This window comes from Centruroides vittatus, unplaced genomic scaffold, assembly GCF_030686945.1.
Source record: "Centruroides vittatus isolate TY-2023 unplaced genomic scaffold, ASM3068694v2 scaffold_769, whole genome shotgun sequence".
Lineage (NCBI taxonomy): Eukaryota > Metazoa > Arthropoda > Arachnida > Scorpiones > Buthidae > Centruroides > Centruroides vittatus.
The window spans coordinates 4,193,564-4,216,740 of record NW_027122717.1 but is presented as its reverse complement, the minus strand read 5'-3'; the positions used below and the strand labels follow the sequence as shown (position 1 = coordinate 4,216,740).

Sequence of the window (23,177 nt, the reverse complement as noted above, 5' to 3'; positions counted from 1 at the left end):
GAAATTTTATTGTCTTCCAATCATATTAATAATTATGTGAAAAAGAAAAACATACATTGACAAAGAAATAAAATTGTAAATATATATAAAATCTTAACATGCATAATTCAAATTTCTTACATTTAAATTTAAATTTTTGTTGTTTAGGAATTGTTAAAATGGAAGATGATGCACCTATTATTTATGGTTTGGAATTTCAGGTAGCTTTTTATATTAAATTTTATATTTATTTCATTTTTTTTCATGTAGTTAAATATAAATAGGATCTGGTGAGAATCTCTGATATGTATTTATCTATAATTTATGAATAGAAGGTGGATAGAAATATAATTTTGATAATATAATATGGAAAAGTTTCAGAAATGTTATGATAATATCCATAAATTTCTCATAAAAAAGTATTGTTTAATAAAATTAACAAAAAGATATATGAGGCTTGTCTTTTAAGTACCATTTTGATATTAAAAAACACAACTGCAATTTTTTAAAATAATTTTATTCTTACATGAAAGCCTGTACCTTAATCTACTTTTCAACATAATTTTCTCCAATATAAAAGCACTTTTCATATCGTACAACCAGCTTCTGAATTTCATTCTCATAGAAACCTGCCGCTTGGTTCTTAGAGTCATGTGTGGACAGACATTGTCATGAAGGTAAACAATCTCCTTACTGAGCTTGCCACGCTTTTTGTTTTGGATGATAAAATCGTGAAGTATCTGTTTTCTTGAACTTTTGCAACAACTTTCTGCACCAATGGCCGTATTCTGGTCATCATCTCTCATCTGTTGTCTCTCTCAAGCCAGTCGCCAATTGGCTAATCATTTGTTTATGTCTCTCTAAATGTGATTCTGGACAACTTTTTCTTTCTTTGCTTCTCTTGTTTATCAGAGACGAGTGGATAGTAGTTTTCCAACTGGTCTATCATCTTTCGCCTCGATTTTGTTATATCCAATTTAGACGACTTGATGCTACTCGTGCTGTATGATCACATTACAAAACATTCCCTATCTTGGGAAAGAATATTTCGAGAGAGAAAATGCTTCTGATTTTTTTTCCAGTGTCTACTCGGAAACACCCCTGATTCCATTTTTTTTTACTTAATTATCCTACATCAATTACTGAACTATCGAATATGATGTTAATCTTACTTAGATAGTTAAGGAGAAATTAGATGGTAATATTTCGAAAAATATCTAAGTATGCATGCTTTTCTAACTTAGGTTATTAAAATTTTTATTTGTTCAGAGACAAATTGATGTTACAATCTGTAAAACCATTATAAAACAAAAAATCGACTTCATTGAAATTATGTGCTTTATTTGAACATGTGCTTTCATTGCCACATGATCTATGAATACTTACTCTGCATTTTCGAAAATTTTACAATTTTATTAGTTAAAATTCTATACTGTGTTGTGCGTGCAGATAACCCGAGCATGTATAATCAACCTAGTAGTATTGTGACATCATTGATGAAGACGAGATCGTTATGAATGATCAGAATTGCCACTGTGTATGAGAGATTAATTTCATCTCTCGATTTGATGTCATTCATCGATGAAAGAAGAGACGAGAGCTAAGTGACCAGAATATGGCCCCAAGTCTTCAATAATGACAGATGGTCTCTCACTATGCTCCTCATTATGGACATTAGTACAGCTATCTTTAATTGCTCTAATCCAGGGGTGTCAAACTCAAACTACTTAAGTGCCAATTTTTTGTCTGGAGTATGACAGTGGGCCAGATGTTTTTAGCTTTTTGTAGCCAAAAATTTTCTAAAAAATAGCCAAAAGTAGCTGACTCAGAAACTCTTTTTTAATTAATAACCTGAGATTTGACAATAAATTAAGAAAAAAAAACACCATTTGTACTTTTCCAGCAATAAGTTTAATCACAGAACAAACATTTTCAGCCAATTTACAGGTCTGAAGCAGGTCTGTAAACTGATCCGAAAATAAGGATTGCAAAACTCAAAGTACAGGAATAAACTGTAATTTACTAATATTTCAAAAACACTCATTTTATATGCAAAGTAGTGCGAATTATGTAATAAATGATCTTGTGAAGATGGACTTTAATTTGAAATTCAAAAGACAAAATAGAGAAAACATAATGTAAATAAAAAATTAAACATAAAAATAAATCAAATAAAATAAATAACTCTAAGTAATACGAATAAATAAAAATGAAACAACAATAATAATAATAATAATAATTATTGCATTCAACAATTTTGTTTATTAAGTATTATTTGTTTAAGTACAAAATATCACATTTTCTTTGGTATCAAGATGATAAAATATAAACAAATAGCATTATTGAATTTATGTTGCAGGCCACAAATAACTGTCTTTTGGGCCGTATCTTTGACATGCCTGCTCTAACCCATTTTCTTACCATTCCATCGCTCATAATGTTTTTACCGTACACCTCACTAATCTGCTGATGAATGTCAGTCACTTTCACGTCTTTTGCATTAAAAAAACAAATCACCGCATGTACTTCAGAATCGGCGGGATTTTCAATTGTCTCACATATTTTAAACACACACAAACAAACATAAAAAGAATAAATGCTTCCGTAATTGCGTCTGTGGCTAGCCAACAGATGTAGGTACTCAGCACACATTCACGAATACCAACCTTAGCACTGCAGCAGTCCTGTTTTAAATGGTACTTACTTAAAAAACATGCCATGTACTTAAAGTATGTGCAAAAATATACATGTAATTTTCTCATACATTAGAAATAGAAAAAAAGCTTTTGAAAAGTTGATTTGATGTGCAAATTTTTAGTTTTTTGGTGTAAAAACAAAATTTTTCTGTTTAAAAATTTCCAATACAACATTTATTCATGTCAACAAAAAATTGTTGCTTGTAATAAAACAGGATGAATTATGAATGTCATTTCTCTTACAGGAACTGAGATAATCATGTATAAACGAATATATTTCTGCAATGACAGTTTGCCAGTAAAGATATAATCATGTTGGCAGTGAAACTAATTTATTGTAGCTGCGTTTTTCATGTTGGGCTGCAGTTTGAAAAAGTTGTAGACCTATAAATTCCCACTGTCGTTCATCCATCTTTCCTTAATCTTCAAGAATGAAGTTAGATAGATGAAAAATGAGACCAGATATGGAAACCTTAGGGGCAGGAGGCCCCAGTTAACTACATATAAACTTCTGATGAAACTGGAAGTCATATTATTTCAATTCAAAAATTTTCTCCTGAAAGATGTTATGTAAATGAGAGACATGACTCTATTATTAAAGGAAAAGTATGAGGTACAGGGACAAGCCACTACTAATTTTAGGTGGAGAGCATATATATTAAATAAATTAAAAATATGATTAAAAATTGCAGTTTGACATTGTGACAATGTCACAGTAAATAATTGCTTGTTTAATATAACTGTTATATAGTATTTACTATTGTTTTTACAAATGTTAGTTTGTAAAATGAAAATATTGTATTTTTATTTTGTTAATAGATTTATAAACATAAATTTGAAGGAGAAATAAGATAACATTGTCTCTGTAGACTAAACTTTTTTTTACAAGTTACTTATTTTGTTATTTAGGCCTATTTAAATTTGTTGGAAAAATTTTATCATTTAAATTTTAAATGACACTGGAAATTGGTAAAGAAATTGATAGAAAATTTATGACTATGAAATATCCTACAGGATATTTGATAGCCAACATTTGCCACAAATTTGCTACATTTTCAGCATTGTAGGATAGGATATGTCCAATTCCAATTACTGTAATATTGCAAGATACTACAATTGTGTTGAGAAATTTCTGTTTATTGCTCCACAAAGGCAGTTGCAACTTCCTTCGTTTTTGTTGGTTCCACCAGTTTGTGAACTCCTCCTGGTTTTACATTGAAAATTTCTATTTTCTCAAAACACAAAATCATTAATAATGGTCAGAGAATCTTGTCACAGGGACTTTAAATGCCAAAATTCTTTAACTGCAGATGCTGCTTTGATAGTAAGGTTATCAAGTAATGTGCAATCAGTTAACATAAGCACCATGACTTATTGCTAACCTACTTTGAACACACTTTGCAATCCTTTATAAATTCTAAAGTTGTTCCACAACTTATTTAATATGCAAATTGCAGAAACATTAATGCCAAATTTTCTTCATCAGGAAATTTTGGAAGTAAACTTTTTATTTGCAAAATTGAAATCTATGGTTGAGAAAGTATGAATATCAAATTTTATTACATTTGGTTCAGTAGTTTTCTACATGGAGCTCTAAACTAAATTCTCCCCTTTAATTATAACTGTCTAGTATATTGAAAAAATAGGTTTAATAAATTGTAAAAAAATGGGTGTTACTTCCAAGTTAATTGTGATCTTGATAGGAAATTGTCATCAAGAAACATTATTTTTCATACTTAACTAATATTTTGGTTCCTGTAATAGATACCATTTTTATTCTTTCATATTTCTTGTTTCATTTAATATAAAAACTTTCCTATTGACAATTATAAATTGGAATTTGTTAAAGGGAGAAAATTTCTAAATATCAATTATATCTTATCTCCCTTAAACATTTTTGTGTAGACGCCTTTATTGAAGTAAATTATTTAGAATAAATGCATGCAAATATGATTATTACAAATATATTGATCTTTTAATGCTGATATCTAAGTGTGGCAAAATAAATGCAACAGTAAATGTCAGTGTCTTTTAATGTCTTTGTTTTCAACTATTGTTCTTTAGTGATTTCCATTGTAACATAAGTTTTGGAGACATCCAATCACTTATGGTTCAACAAGAAAGCTTGGGAGAAGATTTTGGATTAAGTTTCTCTCTATATAATTTAAACAAAACAATATATATCTTACATAATAAATAAATAAATACTTAAATAAATACTTATAAATAAAACATAATAAATCTTACAACTTTGATTAATATTTCATTGAACATTTTTTTCACATTATGCATTTTTCTTAATACATGAAACATTGTGAACAAAAACAACTTTCTATTGTGTGATTGGTTGTTGACATATGTCAACAACCAATCACACAATAGTATAGCATTATCATTGAAGTATAGCTGAATATAGTATAGTATAGCTGCCATTGAAGTATAGCATTATCATACTTTGGTGACTCAAAAAAGACTAGGGTTCAGCAATTGACAGAATTTGACCTTGATGCTAACTGACTCATTAATTTTGTTGCCTGTATCCTTCAGGATGAATTAAGACACTTCTGTTACAAAAGACCTAGTTTTCTTGCACACAGCATAGACAGTAAAATATGTATTTCTTGTGTGTTTGTTCATATGTTCTCATTAATTTCTCTTGTTTATTTATAATGTGTGTTTTTCATTTTTCTATGTCTTCTTGCATTCATTATTGTGTCTTGCTCACACATCAGTCTACAAGGACTGCACTGTGCATCCTATATATTATTATTTATGTATTAGTTAACAAATATGTGCAATATTTTTTAAAATCAAATTATTATTATTATTATTATTATATTTAGGCTCGAGCACTTTGTACCCAGGTAGCTGAAACAGAAATTGCACGTTTTTTTGTAGGAACACAATCACTCAAGTTTGAAAATCAGGTATTCATTTTAAAAATTATTTAATTATTTTTTTAAAAAATTCCAATACTGAATTTTATATTGAATGGAAAGTTACATGTAAAGTTTTCAATATAGTACTGGAAAGTAAATTGAATATTTTAAATTATTTTTCTTGGCTTTTATCTCATTCATTAATGATTTTGTTTCTTTTTTTAGTAGTCAGCTATGTCATATAAGCAATTAATTTTAAGACAAATAAGACTTTTAAGATAAAAATTTGAAATACAGTGGGTGATCAGTTAACAAACATTTTGGATAACGAACACTTTTGCGAAAGATTTTTATGTTTGGACAATGAACACTTCACAGAACATACAGAAAAAGAAGTGACGTAAAATAGTGAATACCAATTTGTCTTCCCTTGTCTCCAGGTGACAATTCAAAACTGTTGGAGCTCTAAAAACATTGATATCGATCTTCAACCCAATACTGATTGGCTATTATTTCTCTGAATTTTGAAACTTTCCCTTGTAATTTCAGTTTTTTGTTTACCTTTCTGACAAATAATTTTTTATAGTCTTTACAAGACTGTTGGGCGGGTACTCCTTAAGTTTTGCGTCAGTTTTTGTTTATGAAAGGTGACAGTTTAACTGTCCCATTGGATATTCGTTAACATTTTAATACCAAATTTTGAATTTCATCCGAGCCTTTGCATTTAAAAAATTTTTTGTGCGCTAGTTGATTTCTGTTCTCTGAATTTTTGTAAGTGCTTTTCTGAACTTACTATTTAAAAAATAAACTAATAATATTATGGAGCATAAAATCAGTGGAATGTCAAAAACTGTGCTCACCATAGAAACCAATCAAGAGATCATAGCCAAGGTAGAGAGTGGGCAGAAGACGTCTGATGTTGCTAGGCATTATGGTTTGAACAGGTCTACAGTAAACACAGTCTTAGCTATGAAAGATATATCAAGAAGTCTCAAGCAATTAAAGATCGTTTGAAGAAGTTGGAGGATGTCAGAACAATGGGCGTCCAAATGGCATCCAAACCAGAATGAGGTTAATAGGCTTGGGGATCTCTACAATTACAATGCTATTAATTACTTCTGAAAAATCTTGAAGAGAGAAAATCAATCAATATTGAACAGATTCTTTAACCCCCACAAACAGAAAAAAACATTACTAATAAAAATGCAAGACTGAGTATACATGTATTTTTATCTATATATATATAAAACTACTTGTCCTGACTGACTGACTGACTGATTAATCATTGCCCAGAGCAAACCGCTGAACCTAAAGTAATGAAATTTGGTACATAGTTAGGATACGTCATGGAAACACACTAAGAAGCAATTTTTTAAAATTTCCTTGCGGGGAGAGCATTAAGGTTTAACTGGAAGAACGGCTTCTACTCTACTATTTCAGATGCGATTTTTTTATTTCTGATGGTAATAACTTAATTTCCAAATGTACAATATTTACGTATTATGATTTTTTAGCCAAATGTTCGAACCGTTTAAATTCTAATTTGTTATTACATATTTGTTCGATTATAGTGTGCCTATCTAACTCTTTTGCCCTTGGGTAGGATTATCTTTTCCACAAAAATAAATAGAACAAAAGACAGTGTGGGGCCCTGGGGCCAAATGGACAGAGAAAGAGCCGCTTATGGTGAGAACCTCGAAGAAGTAGGGAGGGAAAAAGAGTGCTCCAGACCTCGAGAAGAACAATCTGAGACTGAGAGGTGTCGAAGAAGTTAGAAAGAAAAAATAGACTATGGACAGAAAACCTTGAGGACAAACAACGAAGTCAGGAATAGATGAAAGGTCTACGACAAGAAGAGGGTCATGAATAAGGGAGAGTTTCGAAGTGGTGTCCTATCCAAGAGCATGTCGCTACGAAAAACCCCGGGTACCAAGAGCATGTCTCTACAAAATTCCTTTTCTATCCGTTTTGCTTATTTTCATTTTCCTTAATTGTAAGAAAGTTATAAGTTAGTATAAGTTGATACAACCCGTGTTTGATTGTCATGCATGTGAGACGTTTATACATTTAGATTGTTATAAATTAAATAGTTACTATGGTGTCTGAAATAACGTTGGCCACGATTTTACTTTGTTAATTTTTTAAAAAATATTATTGTGATAGTGGCGAAACAGTGGTTTACCATTTTTGCATGTTTGTTGCAGAGGCAGTAGCCTAAAAGGGAAGGTCGTCTCCGTAATTTTTGTAATTTTGATGGACTACTGATGGTGTGCAACGACAAAGGTTCTATCTTTGTGAATGCTCCGTATTTTTACATTTTATTATTTATTTAAATTTAGGGAATTTCAGATAATGTCATTTATGTTTTGAAAAAAAATTAAACTCAGATTTATCATATCTCGGAATCCTATAATATTTGAAACTTGAATTTAGGTGCATTAGCCGTCCATAGTTTGAAACAAACAGAAATCAGTAATTTTACCAAATTAATAACAACTAATGATTGAGAACCTTAGTGAAGTACCAAGGGAGGGTTATTTCTATCAAATTGCAAAATCCGAGTGGGCAAAGCCGCAGGTAACAGCTAGTTATTACATATAAATAAACATAGTAAGAAAGTACATATTTTTTTATTTTTTGGAGTCTCCAGAACGAATTAATCAAATTTCCATAAAAACCTATGGTAAATCGATAATCGGTTAATGAACAATTTGGATAGCGAACAAAGTCTTGGAACAGATTATGTTCGTTAACCGATCACCCACTGTATAGAGTTTATATAAATATACCTATAGCCCAATTTTTAGTAGCTAAACATATGCAACTATCAAAATATTTTTGGGTTAGAATTAAGCTAATTATTGATAGTTTAAACTATGGAATATGAACTAAAGGTATGCAGTTAAGTCACCATCTTATGGTAAGGTTAATAATTAAAATTAAAAGTAATTGCTAATTATTAATTTTTATGTAATGCAATAGCTTAATGAACTAACTGTAAACAAATTCTATAGTTTAATTATAGCTCAAAAATAATTTTATAGAATTCTTTGATATACTGAAATAGATTTAATTGAATAGATAATTTATGAAAAATTTTATGTTATATTTACAGACTAAATATAATTAAATATAAATATTAAATATAAATTTAATATAAATTTTGATACTGTAAAGATGGTATATTTGCAACTACAAAAACAAAAAAATTATTAAAATTCAAATAATTACTTATTTATACTGTAACCAGCATGCTAGTCTCCCCCTGTTTATATGTGGTATGGTCGTCAATCTGCAAAAATATGGTATGATGTATGCCATATACTATCAAGTATATAATTCAAAATTATAAAAATCCAAACTTGGTAAAATATTAATATTAATGATTGATTTTATTAATGTATTGAATTTGATGGCTGGATGGCTGAGGCTTTTAAGGCATCAGCCTACTGCTTTGGAGACCTGGAGTCAAATCCTTGCAAGTAACTTGCTAGGAGTAGTCTATTCTGGATTAGTGGGGCCTTATACTTTGCCACCCAGTTGCCCATGTGGGTCTGGCCAAACCAAAATTGGATATACAGGGTGGAAAGAGACAAAAAAAAAAGTATATTAGATCTTATGGGATTTGAAATTAGTTTAAAAATTACAAACTTATAACCTAAAAACTTTTATTTGGCTTATTGTTGAAAATTTAGAAACATTAGAATTTCCATAATTATATTGCATTTGTTAGATAAATTTTATATTATATTCATATAAATGTATTTAATTTTATAATTTATATGTTACATTTTATATTTTAGATTCATCAACTAGAATATGATGAAGAAAATAGCATATTATCCAAAAGAGTATTTCTACATAGTGCAGGCGAAATTTGGCACATAGCATCATCACCAGTTAATTCTGATTACATTTCAACTTGCTATAATCATCTCAGTAAATCTTAAAATAAATATGGAATTTTTTTGTAAAATATATAATGCTGTATTTTTTAATTTATTTAAAATTTAGAAAAACCTAAATATTTTTTTAAATATGAGATTTTAAATAAATTTTATTTTTAGTTTCAGATGGCAAATGTGAGATGGAAGGAGCAATTTGGGCAATTCCACCATCTAAAGAAGGTAATGATAGTCCTTCAGATGAGAGTTTAACCACAGTTTCATCAGTAGAATTAGTGACAAAGTTAGAAACAGCATCCTATGGAAGTGATGTGAAAAGGTTATTTAAATGTATTTCTTGTATCAGATATGTTCTTTAATGTCTGTAATGTACTGTACTTTTAATATAATATTATGTAGAAGTTTAAAGCAACAATATATTTTTTAGCATTGTATGGCATCCTGTGGAAGGAAATCAATTAATTTCTCTGGTTGATGAACATATTTTATTATGGGACCTTGCAAACAATAGCCAGGCAAAGGTATATGTTTTATTGATAGAAATGTATATTTAATATAATATATATGCTTTGAAGAAGAAATTTTTATATTAAAAAATTTTTCTTCCAAAATTTTTAAATTGAAATTTTTTCTCATCCATGCAGTTTTAATTAACAGATGATCATTGACACATTGACAGATGATCAGAAATGCTTGAATTTTTTTACAGATGAAATAAATATACTGTATTAATTCTAATAAACAGCATAACTGCAAGATGAAAAACATTATAGATAGCACCTTCTAATAGCAAGTGTGCTGTCTATTGGAAGAACATAAGGCTTATTTTAATCTGAAAAATTGCACAGTCTGTTCTGTCTGTTGTCATCTTATTTTACTTGTATGTTGAAATAAAATGTGCTGAGTGTTACATTGCTACTCAAATAATAATAAAGTGAAAAAGTTACTGCATTTATTCCATTGATAGTTTCCCTTGAATAATAGTCACACCCAATCTTCAAAGAATAGAAATAATATTTTTCCTCTAATAGTAAGTGCACTGTCTAATAAACAGTGCAGTTGCAAGCTGAACCAAAGTTATAGAAGTATACTAGTTATTACAATAATTTAAGTAAATAGATACAGTAAAAATTGAAATAATCTTATATTTAAACATCAAATAAAAATAATTGCTTTAGTTTGCTCAATGTCAGCATGGTGATAATTAAACATTATAGTTATATGGAAAGTCTAAAACTAACATGCCAGGGCCTGGATTCACAAACATCTTGTAATATATGATATAGTTTCAAGTCAGAGAGATACTAACAACTTTATATTTTGTATTTCCAAAACATGTAGCATTTATGACAACAGAAGAGACTGGTAAATGAGTGTGTTGTTTTATGACATCACTAGTGACTGCTTCAGTTTTAATAGAGCCAATCAGAACACTTTTCTTCATGATTTTTTTTTTTAACATTGCTTGTTTGTGATGTCTGAGAAAATAACCCAATTTAATTTTATTAGAATTAAAATGCTTCATAGATGGCATACAAAGAAGAAAAGCAATAGAAAGGATTAAAATATAGAAGAAAACCATAACTGATCTCTATGCATGCAATGGAAACTTCCTATAATTGATAACAGTAGAAATATTAAAGAAATTGACAAACTAATAGTTTTTCTAAAAGAACAGTAACATAAAGTAATAATGAATGAAATTTTTTCATATGACATTCTATAAACAGATTTAATTCCCCTGTGAGGAATTTGATTACTCTCTTTGGCATTTGTTAACATTTTAGAAGTTTTGAATCAGAAATATTTGAGCGAGACAGTTGAGAAAAATTATCAACTTGATTATTTATCAGTAGAGCTAAATAGTCAGACACCATCTTTCCAAGTACATTGGGTTACAAGAACTATTAAATATTGTAGTATTTATGATACTTTTTACAATATCATAACTTATGATGTGCTTTGTGAATACAAGACTTTTTGTATTTGACAACTTATGAGGAATTTCAGCATAAATTACAATATGGGGTATTTGTGAATCCAGACCCTGGAAACAAAAATTGAATGGAAGTCCTATGTTAGTTGCATGAATGGTAATGTGCCTGTTTAGTATTTAGGAATTACAAGCTTAACTCTTAATGTTTTCATGGAAATTTTAATAATATCCAACTTGTAATTTTTTTTTATGGTTAGGTACTATAGTTTCTAGTAATAAATGCAATGCAGACACCATAAAACACTTCCCATTTGCAACCTTTCCTACACTTTCTCATCACGCTGACTACTCCCCTCAATTCTTTTCAATCAGGTAATACCACTGAATCAGCCTGGTCTTTCAAACTTTATGCTAGTAGTAATAAAATTCAACTTTTAATTTCCAGCAAATAATTTAAAAATAAATATTTTCAGGTACTTTAGAAGCCATCATCAGGTTGAACAATCATCCTGATGATTGCTAAAAGTAGTTGAAAATGTTTGTTTGTTTTCAAATTATTTACCAGATATTAAAAGTTGGATATTATTTGGAATTTGAAGTCAGCTGTATATAAATTTCTCCACTAAAATTTTTAAAATTATTTTAATTATTAATTATTTAATCTAGATACAAGATTATAGTGCTGTCATCTATCTTTTTTTAGATCAAATTTAGATAAATGTTTAGCATAGATACAGCTTAAAAATAATTCTTTCTTTAGGTTTATATTTGATTAATAATTACTACTTAAATTTCATTTCTAAAAATTATTCAGATTACTTAACTTTATAAAAAATTTATGAATAAAAAATGTAGTAATTTAATTTAATTCAAAAATAGTCATTTTGCTGTAAAATTAATAAATTTTTTCATATGCATTACAATTCATTAAAAATACAAAATTCATTACATTTTTGATATGCTAATGTAAAATATTTTTAAAAAATTCTAGTTAAAAGCTTCAGCTACTGCAGATTTAAAAGGAAAACCAAAGTTTACATCTGTACAGTGGAATCCCCATCAAAATTGTAGTCAGATAGCCACTGCTGTTGATACCAGTATACGAGGTTGGGATTTAAGATCTATGCAGTATGTACAGTTTAGTTAAATACTGTTTTACATATAAACTACTAGTTTATATTAAAAATAATTATTTTTTAGTTTATATTCAAAGGTTTGAGAATAAAATTATCTTAATTTCATAGTAATAAAAAATGGAGGTTATTCATGGATAGTGATATGCTTGAAATATGATAAAAGTCTTATGTCTTATTTTATTAAAAAATGTAATTATTAAAATCAAATTAAATTGAATTAAAACATTTGAATCAATTAAGACTACTATCAAATGATCAAATATGTTCAGATGGCATTTTTATATGATCACTTTTGACACAAACGTATACAGTACAATCCAAGTAATTTGTTATATATCAGACCAGAACACTATTGGATTAAGATTGCTGGATTATTAGAAGTAAGGTGAATTCAATGGTTTAATCATTTGGAAAGAAAACGTTTATTTATTTGCATGATATTAGTACATTGTATTAAGTTGGGCTATTGATCAAAACATCTGAGTGCACTGCTGTTGTCAGTTGTAAAGTTAGTGGATATAGTTGTGGTGAGCACACGGATGAACAATACAATACAAGGTTGTACACAATAAAATATTTTATTACCGTATTTTACGGACTATAAGACGCTAGGGACTATAAGACGCACCTTAATTTTTAAGCAATTTAAAAAAAAAAAAATACCTATAAGACGCTATGGACTATAAGACGCACCTGAATTTTGGAGGCAATTTTTCGAAGAAAAAGTGCGTCTTATAGTCCGTAAAATACGGTAACTGTTTGCGCAGCTCTATATACACTAGATTTTTTAGGATCCCAGCTATGCAATGCCAATATATACAAGATTGCTGTGATAGATCTTTGTATGAACAAAGGAAGGTGACATGTTTTCGTGACAATGGTTCTTTCCTGTTGAGATATTTTCCTGAAATATTATAACTAACTTAAACTATCTTAAACTAACTTAAACTAAAGGAGAAATAGAGAAGGAAAGGATGAGATGAGGGGTAAGAATAATAATAAGAAAAAAAAGAGTGCTGGTGAGGCATCCGGGCTTTCCTTTTGTTTGGTCTTCACTCTTCTCAAATGGGGTCTTGTGCCGAATTCACTTTTCACTGTCTTTTTCACTATCTCAGATCTGATGATTCCTAAGTATTCAGCAAACTTTCGATTTTAGTGTCCGTCTATTTCAGTCGTTTCCCTGCAGACAGCCTAAGATCTCCTCTATGTCTCCCCTACGTATATGTATGTGTATACACATATACACATACATATACATAAATCATACATAAATCAAATCCTCTAACTAAATATGTCTGTAAACAACTTTATTCTCCCAAATTATGTTTTGATTGGAAAAAAATAATGAATATGATAATACAAAAATGCTTTATAAAGTTAAATAAATTTTATTATAAAATTGCCTATTCAAAGGTAGCAGGTTAAAATAACATTTCTGTTTGGATTTATTATGTAGTTTTAAATAGAAAAAAACTTTTATTATATTCATGGCCTTCTCATACATATTAGGGCCTGTTCTTAGCTTCAAAAAGTGTCTGCCAGCCAATTTGCATGGTTTTGTTGCTCATCTGGCCATGCTCATCTTCACATTTCAATGGCATTGTACTAGCTGAACATGTTTCTGGTGAAGTTGTTTCACATAATTTCATTTGTATGAGCGCAAAGGCAAATAAGACAATAATGTGATTAATTAAGGACATAGGTTACATAAACTGGTATGGTTTATTGCTTTGTACCATGTTGCAAATCAATGAAATGTTGAAATGATACTCCGGGTGTCAGGAAGACATCATTCCATGAAATTCCTTTGCAGGATAGTATATGAAAGGCATGGATTAAAAAAATATCCAGAGAAGATGCCAAAGGAAGCTTGCTGCAGCCTAATGACATGTAAGTTGGAATGTTGTGAAGAAAGTAATACATAGAGACAGTGGTGAATTTCTGCACAGGCACGCGAGACATGTGCCTAGGGCTCATAAATCAAGGAACCCTTAAAATTCACCTCTCAAAATAAAAAAATTATTTTAATTAATTTTTCTTTTTTCATATTAAAAATAATTAATAATTTAGCAATATTCCTTAAATTAAATTACTCTTATTTATTTACCAAACAATAATGAAATCAATTATAATAATTTACAAATAAATTTTTATTATTCAAAGATTACTAATTTTTGAAATACAAATCAGTAGTAAATTTAAAAATAAATTATTTTTTTATATTCGTGGATTACTAGATTTTTTTTGTTTTTAACACTTTTATCTATTGAAACTTAATAATTCTTGTACCAATAAGTTTCAATTTAGATAATTAATACAATCTGAACATCAGTAACCTTTTAAATACAGTGGAACCTCGCTTAACGAGCACCTCGCACAATGAGTATTTCGCATAATGAGCAAAACAAATTGTAAAAATTTGCCTAGCTTAACGAGCGATATTTCACGTAACGAGTGATGAGGAGAGGGGAAGTCCCAAATTGTGTGCATGCGGCATGCTCCATCAGTCTGTTTAGCACTCCTTCCGCTAGCATCTTAGTGTCACTTGTGATCACATACTTTTCCAAACTTGTGTTCACGCATATTACTTATAAACATTAAACACCATTGCCCGTATTTAATGACTGATTCCAAATTAAATTTTAGAAATGTCTGAATTAAAAAGTAACTATTTATAATTATTAAATTTAATACAAGATAGAAACATAACTGCCTACCTCTAGTCAAATTAATTAATTTCTAATATTTAATTATAGCCTTTACATAACCCAAGAATTTGGCATATCGTTTGGAGTGTTTATCAAACATATTAGCTGTGATGTTTTTTTTTTTTTTTGTTTCTGCAAATCAAATTCTCATTCCAGGATGGTTCATTCTGCGCTAGAAGAAAAGATGATGATGATTCACACTCTTTAACAGTGTATATTGTACAATTTTTTTTTGAATAAATATTATACATAAACATTTGAGCATTTTTTTGGCGTGGAATGCATTATCGCATTTTACATTAATTTCTATGGGAAAAATTGCTTCGCTTAATGAGTGTTTCACATTACAAGTAAGACTCTGGAACAAATTATGCTCGTTAAGTGAGGTTCCACTGTACAGCTTAGCAGTTGTAATTTTATATTGGTTAATTTTCAATGTTATTTCCTCGTGTCTCACTTTTTTTTTGGATCACCGGTATCTTAATCTAACATATAATTATTTCTTCAAAAAACAATGAAGCTTTTTTGTTGGACTAATGCAAATGATTCAGTCAAATCAGAGTTAACATTTAACAAAGAAAGTTTATTTCTACGTCTAATCCATTCGAAAACAGGAAAGAAAGTGCGCGGGGAAGTGGACAAGTGTTTACATAAAGGTCATAAGTTATGTCACCCGCCTGACACCTGATCGAGGTTCACATACTTAGAGAAAGGGAGTGCAGGGTGACAACAAATTCCACGAAACTTGCTACAAACAATTGCTACAAATCCCCCCTTTTTGGGGAAGTTTCGTGCTTACATTTATTCTCACTTAATACAATGTTTATTTCACATTGATTCTGTCTAAACAGATTTTCAATTTAAACGCGTTTAATGGTTTTGTCAAAAAATCTGCCGCCATTTCTTCCGTTGGGATGTATTTAATAACAACATTACCTGATCTAACGTTTTCGTGTACATAGGCTATTTTTCTTACTACATGTTTCGTCTTGTAGTTAGGACTTCCGTTGTTGATCAAACTAATCGCAGCCTGGTTATCGCTATAAATCGTGATTGTTTGGTTAGAACCTTTCTCTTCTAATTCATTTAGGATCATTTGTAGCCATGATGATTCTCTCGTAGCCTCGGTTAATGCCGTCAATTCACTTTCGCATGTTGATAACGCCGTTTGATTTTGCTTCTTGCATTTCCATGATAAGAGGTTCTGTCCTAGTAGAAAAAGGTATCCGCTATTCGAACGTTGACCTGCATTTCCGTCTTTCCAATTAGCATCTGCGTATCCGATTAAGTTGGTGTTTTGGTCACGTTTGTATACGATTCCCTTAGTTTGGGTTCCTTTTAAATATCGTATCAGTCGTTTCGCTGCTTGGACATGTATTTCCTTCGGATTTTGTGCGTATTGTGACAGTTCGCTGATCGGCTGGCACAAATCGGGTCTCGTTGTTAAACTGACATACATCACGCTTCCCAAAATTTCTTGGAAATGTTTCTTATTTCCACACGGTGATCCTTCACTGTCGTCTAATCGTTGGTTGGGATCCATGGGTGTGTTTACTGGCTTACAATCCTCCATTTTGAATTTTCTAAGTATCTCTTTTATTTGTCTCTGTTGCGTCAGTTTTATTCCATCTTCAGATTTCGTTATTTCTATTCCTAAAACGCATTTAGGGTTCCCTAGGTTAACTAAGTCGAAATATTTCGCAATTTTTCCCATGGCTTCGTGTTCGATTCGCTTATTCGAGGATATTGTTACCATGTCATCAACATGTAATCCTAAGTATAGGGTGTTTCCATCTGCTTGGTATTTAAACGCGCAGGGGTCTGCTTTTAATTGTTCGAACCCGTTTTGGCACAGGTGTTCAGTAATCGTCCTGAACCAGGCTCTTCCAGCCTGTTTTAAGCCATAGATGGAGCGATTTAATTTGCATATTTTTGATTCTTTTCCTTCTCTAACGAATCCCATCGGTTGTTCCATATATATGCATTCGTCTAAATTGCTATGCAAGTAGGCTGTTTTAACATCATATTGACTTATCTTCCAATTCTTTTGTATTGCCGTTACTAACAGGATTCTTAGCGTTTCTAATTTCATTACAGGTGAAAATGTTTCTTTGTAATTTATTCCATACTTTTGAGAACATCCCAGGGCTACTAGTCGGGCCTTTTTCGTATTTATAGATCCATCCGGGTTCATTTTGTTTTTGTATACCCATTTTGATTTTATGACATTAGTGTTCGGTTCTCTATCTACTAGGTCCCATACTCTGTGTCTTATTAGTGATTGATATTCATCTTTCATGGCTTTCCACCATGATTTTTGTTCTCGGCAAGTAGTTGCTTCTTCGAAGGTATTTGGTGTGAAATCTTGCGTCATATTTACCACATCCGTATCACTCCATTCGTCTGTATCTGAGAAATTTTCGTCGTAGTTTGGTCTGATTCCTCGTTGGATTTGTTCTCTGATTCTATCCGATCTTCTAGGCATTTGAATATTGGTGTCTTCACTTTAGTTCGCGAGCCCTTCTAATATATTCCTTCCAGTTTTCGCACCTCTCCATTTTTAATTTCGAGAGCTTTGATCGACACATTTTTCGTTTAGTGTCTAATCGACCTTCGTATCTTCGTTCTAGGTCTTCCCAAACATCGCGTGCAGCGCTTAGATTCAAAATTAGACTAACCTCGTGTTCTTCCATTGTGCATGTGATGATTCTAAGAGCTTCGCTGTTCTTCTTCCGCCATGTATCGTAGGCTGCTTTGTCTTCGGGAGTGGCTGTTTCTCCAGGAATTTCTGGTTTGGGTCTTTCGAGTACGTGCATCAGATCTTGACCTTCTAATAGATTCTTTATTATATATTTCCATATTAGGTAGTTCGATCCATTTAACTTGGGTATTGAACTCAATCCTTTAGCTTTCTCGGCCATCTTTCTTTGTTCTCTCAGTATTTTTCTTCGGAAGCCTTACTCGGAAACAAGATATCACTTGGGTGACTTGTTCTTTAAACGTTTCCTGCGTTTTCTGCGTTCTCTGGGCCCATAACCGATTGTTGGACTAATGCAAATGATTCAGTCAAATCAGAGTTAACATTTAACAAAGAAAGTTTATTTCTACGTCTAATCCATTCGAAAACAGGAAAGAAAGTGCGCGGGGAAGTGGACAAGTGTTTACATAAAGGTCATAAGTTATGTCACCCGCCTGACACCTGATCGAGGTTCACATACTTAGAGAAAGGGAGTGCAGGGTGACAACAAATTCCACGAAACTTGCTACAAACAATTGCTACATTTTTCTTTAAATGCACTTGGCTTCATACATGTGCAAATGATAGTTTTTGAAGAAAGCATATTTTTACTATTTTATATTTTTAATAGCAAAAAATGATAAATTTTCTCAAGAATAGTTAAATAAAATCACTGTCTTATAGATTCAATATAGATTTTTGGAAGATAGATGTGACAATAAATTATTTTTGGATTTTTTTTCACTCTAACTCATATGTAATACATGATATTCCATGGTCTGTAACAGCACTCCTATTGACGTTATCATGAAACTGCCTTGACAGACCCCAAACAATGGGATTGAGGAGCTAAGAACAGGCCATGTTATATTAAAAGATTTTTTATAATAAAAACTACATCCAGAAAAGAATGGAGTTTGTTTATTATGAATATATGTATGTAAATTTATATTAATAGGCAAATCTGGTTGATTGAAGGAGCTCATGGACAGTTAGTGCGAGAATTTGATTTTAATCCTAATCGACAATATTATCTTGCATCGTGTGGTGATGACTGTCAAGCAAAATTTTGGGATATAAGAAATTCTAACATTCCAGTTATGATTCTTTCTAATCATTCTCATTGGTAAGTAAAAGAATTTTGTTTACTTTTCAGTGATTTTTAGTATCAAATGATTTTCAGTTATAAATTAATACTCGTTTAATGAATGTATATTATGAACTGAAAATTATTCCAAACCAAGCTTTCTTCTTTCAAAAATCTGATTTTTAATAACAGTATATTTGCATGTAACTTATTAAAACTAAATGACTTCAATGCAATCAAGTTATCATTCACATATCTTAAGAAATTTAACAGTCAGTGAAGTCCATAAAGATTCTTTGTTCTAGTCCTCAAAATTATAATTGCTGTATATTGCTAATTCTAAAGCCTCTTACAGCAAGTACTTGATAACATGAAGACTACTATATAACAATAAGAATTTGCTAACATAACTTTCTCAAATATAGGAACAGAAGGATATAAAGAAATTGCATCAGTTTTATAGAAAGTCTGTATGATAGAGGAGAAAAGTTTCCTAGCTTCTTAAATATATGGTTTATGGCTTCTAGGAATGATAAACAATATCAAAATAATCTCCCACAAGAGAAGAAAATAAAGAAACTAAAGACTTTTCTAAGCAGAAGACAAGATGAGACCTACCCCATCAAATTGAAATACTGAACTGTAACAAATTAAGTGGGCCAATTCCAGTATATGTTGGTGTAGAGCTGGACTGTCTACTCTTAGTAAAGAGGAAGTCCCTGAGGGTGCAGAAACAGGGAGGCAGTTCAATCGAGGGGTAAAAGGATCTAAAATCCAAGACCGTAATGCAATTGGGGGAGGCGATTACCTTGAACTGCTCAATTAATTCTGCTGGGTTGGAGATACCCATCCAGATGCAGAGTAAGTATGTTATGCATAGCTCTCTCCAATTTATATGTGAGAGCTTTGGCTTTATTAACAACTGGGCATAAATGTTGCCCTTGCCTATAAGTTTTAGCAAAGGCAAACAATTTAAGGACATCAGGTGCATTTATTATAACGTTCCTCATACTTAGTTTGGTAGCCAATTTTGTGCCGGAGAAATGCTTAACTCTTGAATGTAACTTATCAATCCAGTTACTTTTTACCTCAGTGCATTGAGTTATATCAAGGTATTCACATAGGCTTCTTTCATAGGTTTCACTTTTCATGAGCACCAATAGTTTGGCTTTATCTACCCTGACTAAGCTAACCTTGTTTAGACGTATCCATCTAGCTGTGTGTTTAATGTTTTCTCTAAGTTCAAGAACTTCCTCTGAGTCCCTAGTGTTTTTTAATTTTGAACATGGATATCCATCTATAATACTCCTTTTATATATCTGAAAGACCTTGTAACAGGATTTCCAAATCCAGGATACAAGTTCTTAAAGTGTAGTAGGGGAGAAGGTTAAGAAGAGTAGGGGTGAATGCTGGTCCAAATTTGAGGATTTATTTGACAAATCCAGGGACTTTTATGTCATCCCATAGAATAAATGGACGTTCATGTTGGCCGCAGCTCTTGGGTATTTGGAAGTGGAGAATCCAGTACAGTTTTTTGATGTAATGTTTCTTCAAGTTGGATCTCAGCTTCTCCTGCATGTTGATAATTGTAGCATTTCTAAGTATAACTTTAGCATTTTTTTTATTTTGCCATCCAAAAAATTTTTACGGTAAAAATAAATAAAATGAAGACATTGCTGATATTTCTGATCAAGATCAATAAAAAAGCTTTGAAGATGATGATACTTTGTAAAAATAAAATGCCTTCATTTAACTAAAATTAATATTCGTGCATCATACAGTACTTTTATAATTGTGACTGTTAGTTAGTGATTGCTTTGATAAACATATTTCTCTTAGTAACAAAAAAGAATAGTAAACTTTTGTTTACTATTTTTTTTCGGAACCTAACCCAAAGTTTCGTATTAGTCCTTTGTTTCATATAGCACAGATTTAAATAACATGGCACTTTTTGGAATGTAACTACTGTGTTGTACGAGGGGTACTTGTATATTGATATCTAAACACCTGTATGATTCAGATTAATGTAGGTCTGGAATCAAAGATTCGATAGAGACCTAAGTAGTATAATCAATGTTATATTTTACATACTAAACAGAAATAGCAAGTTTTAGTCCTACTCCTAATTGATCTTTCTTTCTAGAATTTTCTGAATTATTTAATTTAATTAAAAATTAATTTATAATTATTAGTGTTTGCACAAGTTTGCAATCAGTCTACCTTTAAGTCAAGTTACTTAGTTTTATTAATTATTGGCCTAATTATAGCTAAAAATTCTGGCATGTTTGTGTAGACACTAATGACCAAAAGTACCAACACTTCTGAAAATTTGTTTTTTCCTTTTTATGGTATATATGATTATGATAGTTTATACATAAAATTTTGTCTATGTATTAGGTTAAAACCTATTTTATTATACACTTACTATAGCAATATATGACAAAATTCATCAAAATTTAAAGATTTACAGTAAATATTAGTTTCATATTTTCTACGCAGTAACATAAAAGCTATTTCTATATTCCTTATTATGATGTCATATATCAGAGACATTAGCAAGGTGGAGGCTGAAGTTTTCAATGCAAAAACGTATATGTCAGACGTTTGGTGTTGGTTTCCTGTAAGCCTAGAAGTTTGGCAATGGCCTTTGGAATGTCAAGCATGATTTCACTGACTTTCCAAACGCCATTGTCAAACTTCTAGGCTTACAGGAAAGCAGCACCGAATGCTGACTTACATGTTTTTCCATTGAAAACTTTGGCCTCAATCTCACTATTGAATTTGCAAGTTTTGTAAGCTTTTCTTTTGTGATAAGTTGGAACTAAGACTTAATAATATTTTCTTTTTAATTGCTGTTTATTTCCCATCTGAGAATTATTTCAAATTTAAATATTTTTCTATCCTTCTGACACCACTGTGATTGTTGGAATTTGCTTCTTTTTTCTTTTTGAGAATTTGCCTAAACTTCACGAATTTTTCTATCCCTCACTTTTTTAAACTTGCTCTCTAGGTTTTTTGTATTTCCAGGAGGAAATATATCCCACTGCTGACACCAGTGTGATAATGCACAAAGTGTCCCCATTACTTCTGCACCACTTAACTGAGGGGTCGACACCATGTCAGCAATGCCTATGTCAGGATTGAAGACACAGCAACCACTGCAGCTGTTTATTTTGGTTATTGTTAAGTCATGTGAGCAGTCGCTTGTGTAAGCAGTTGGACTCAGGATGGAGAAGGTTCAGAGACAGTGGAAGGAATTACACACACTACAGATTAACAAAACAAATATTCAATTATTAATTAAAGGATTCTACATTCTAACAAGTCCTTTTAGTTGTGAGTTGTTAAACATGAGAGAGAGAGAGAGAGCAAGAGAGTTCACAAAGTGATCATGGCCTGATAAATACCTTGTTGTGGAGATTGTTATATTATGTAGGAGGTTTGATACTTGTTGACTGGAGGATCATTTGGGATCATTTAGGAAAAGGTCTAAATCACACTAATTTGTCTTTGGATGTGAAATGGTTGGGTGAGGGAGCAACCCATAGGTGGAGTGAGTGAAGTAGGTGAGACTCAGACTGAACTGTTGGAGGAACTGGTGATCAGCCATTCTGTTGTATATTAAAACAGCAAAATACCTTGGAGATGTCACAAAGGTCATGGGAAAGGTAATTCTGATGCTGAGAAAGTGTAAATTGAAACACTCTCAGGTCAAAAAGCTAACAGGCCGTAGAAGTCGTCCTGTATTTTTTCCCCTTTTTTCTTTTAGTTAAGTCTGGTACTCGCATGCGACAATGGATGATGGAATAGCAAAGTGATATCACTTTTGTCGTCAGTTTTAACGAAACAAATGAATAAATAAATAAATAAATGTCTATAATAAATATCAATAAACCAACCAAAAAATAGAAAAATTTGTAATTTAGTCTTATTATCAGATGTATTATTGGTTGCTGCTCTTTTTTTAAGGGGCTATCTAATATTGATTATTATGCCATGAATATAGATATGGATTTTTTACTATTAATGCAACTTCCTTTAAGGGTTATCACAAACATATTAAACACCTCCAGGGTCCTTAGTTTGTGATTATTGAATGTGTGTTTTAAAACCC

General features: G+C 31.0%; 1 protein-coding gene across 1 annotated transcript in view; it reads left to right on the top strand.

Moving 5' to 3' along the window:
* LOC136989794 (EARP and GARP complex-interacting protein 1) overlaps window positions 1-23,177 on the top strand; it is a 45,386-nt gene that overhangs the window by 5,772 nt on the left and 16,437 nt on the right. The window contains exons 2-8 of the mRNA XM_067288068.1: window positions 148-200; window positions 5,519-5,602; window positions 9,358-9,493; window positions 9,622-9,778; window positions 9,887-9,980; window positions 12,387-12,523; window positions 18,935-19,102. Of these exons, the coding sequence (XP_067144169.1) occupies window positions 159-200; window positions 5,519-5,602; window positions 9,358-9,493; window positions 9,622-9,778; window positions 9,887-9,980; window positions 12,387-12,523; window positions 18,935-19,102 (818 nt within the window). The 5' untranslated portion in view covers window positions 148-158. The remainder of the gene's footprint in view (window positions 1-147; window positions 201-5,518; window positions 5,603-9,357; window positions 9,494-9,621; window positions 9,779-9,886; window positions 9,981-12,386; window positions 12,524-18,934; window positions 19,103-23,177) is intronic.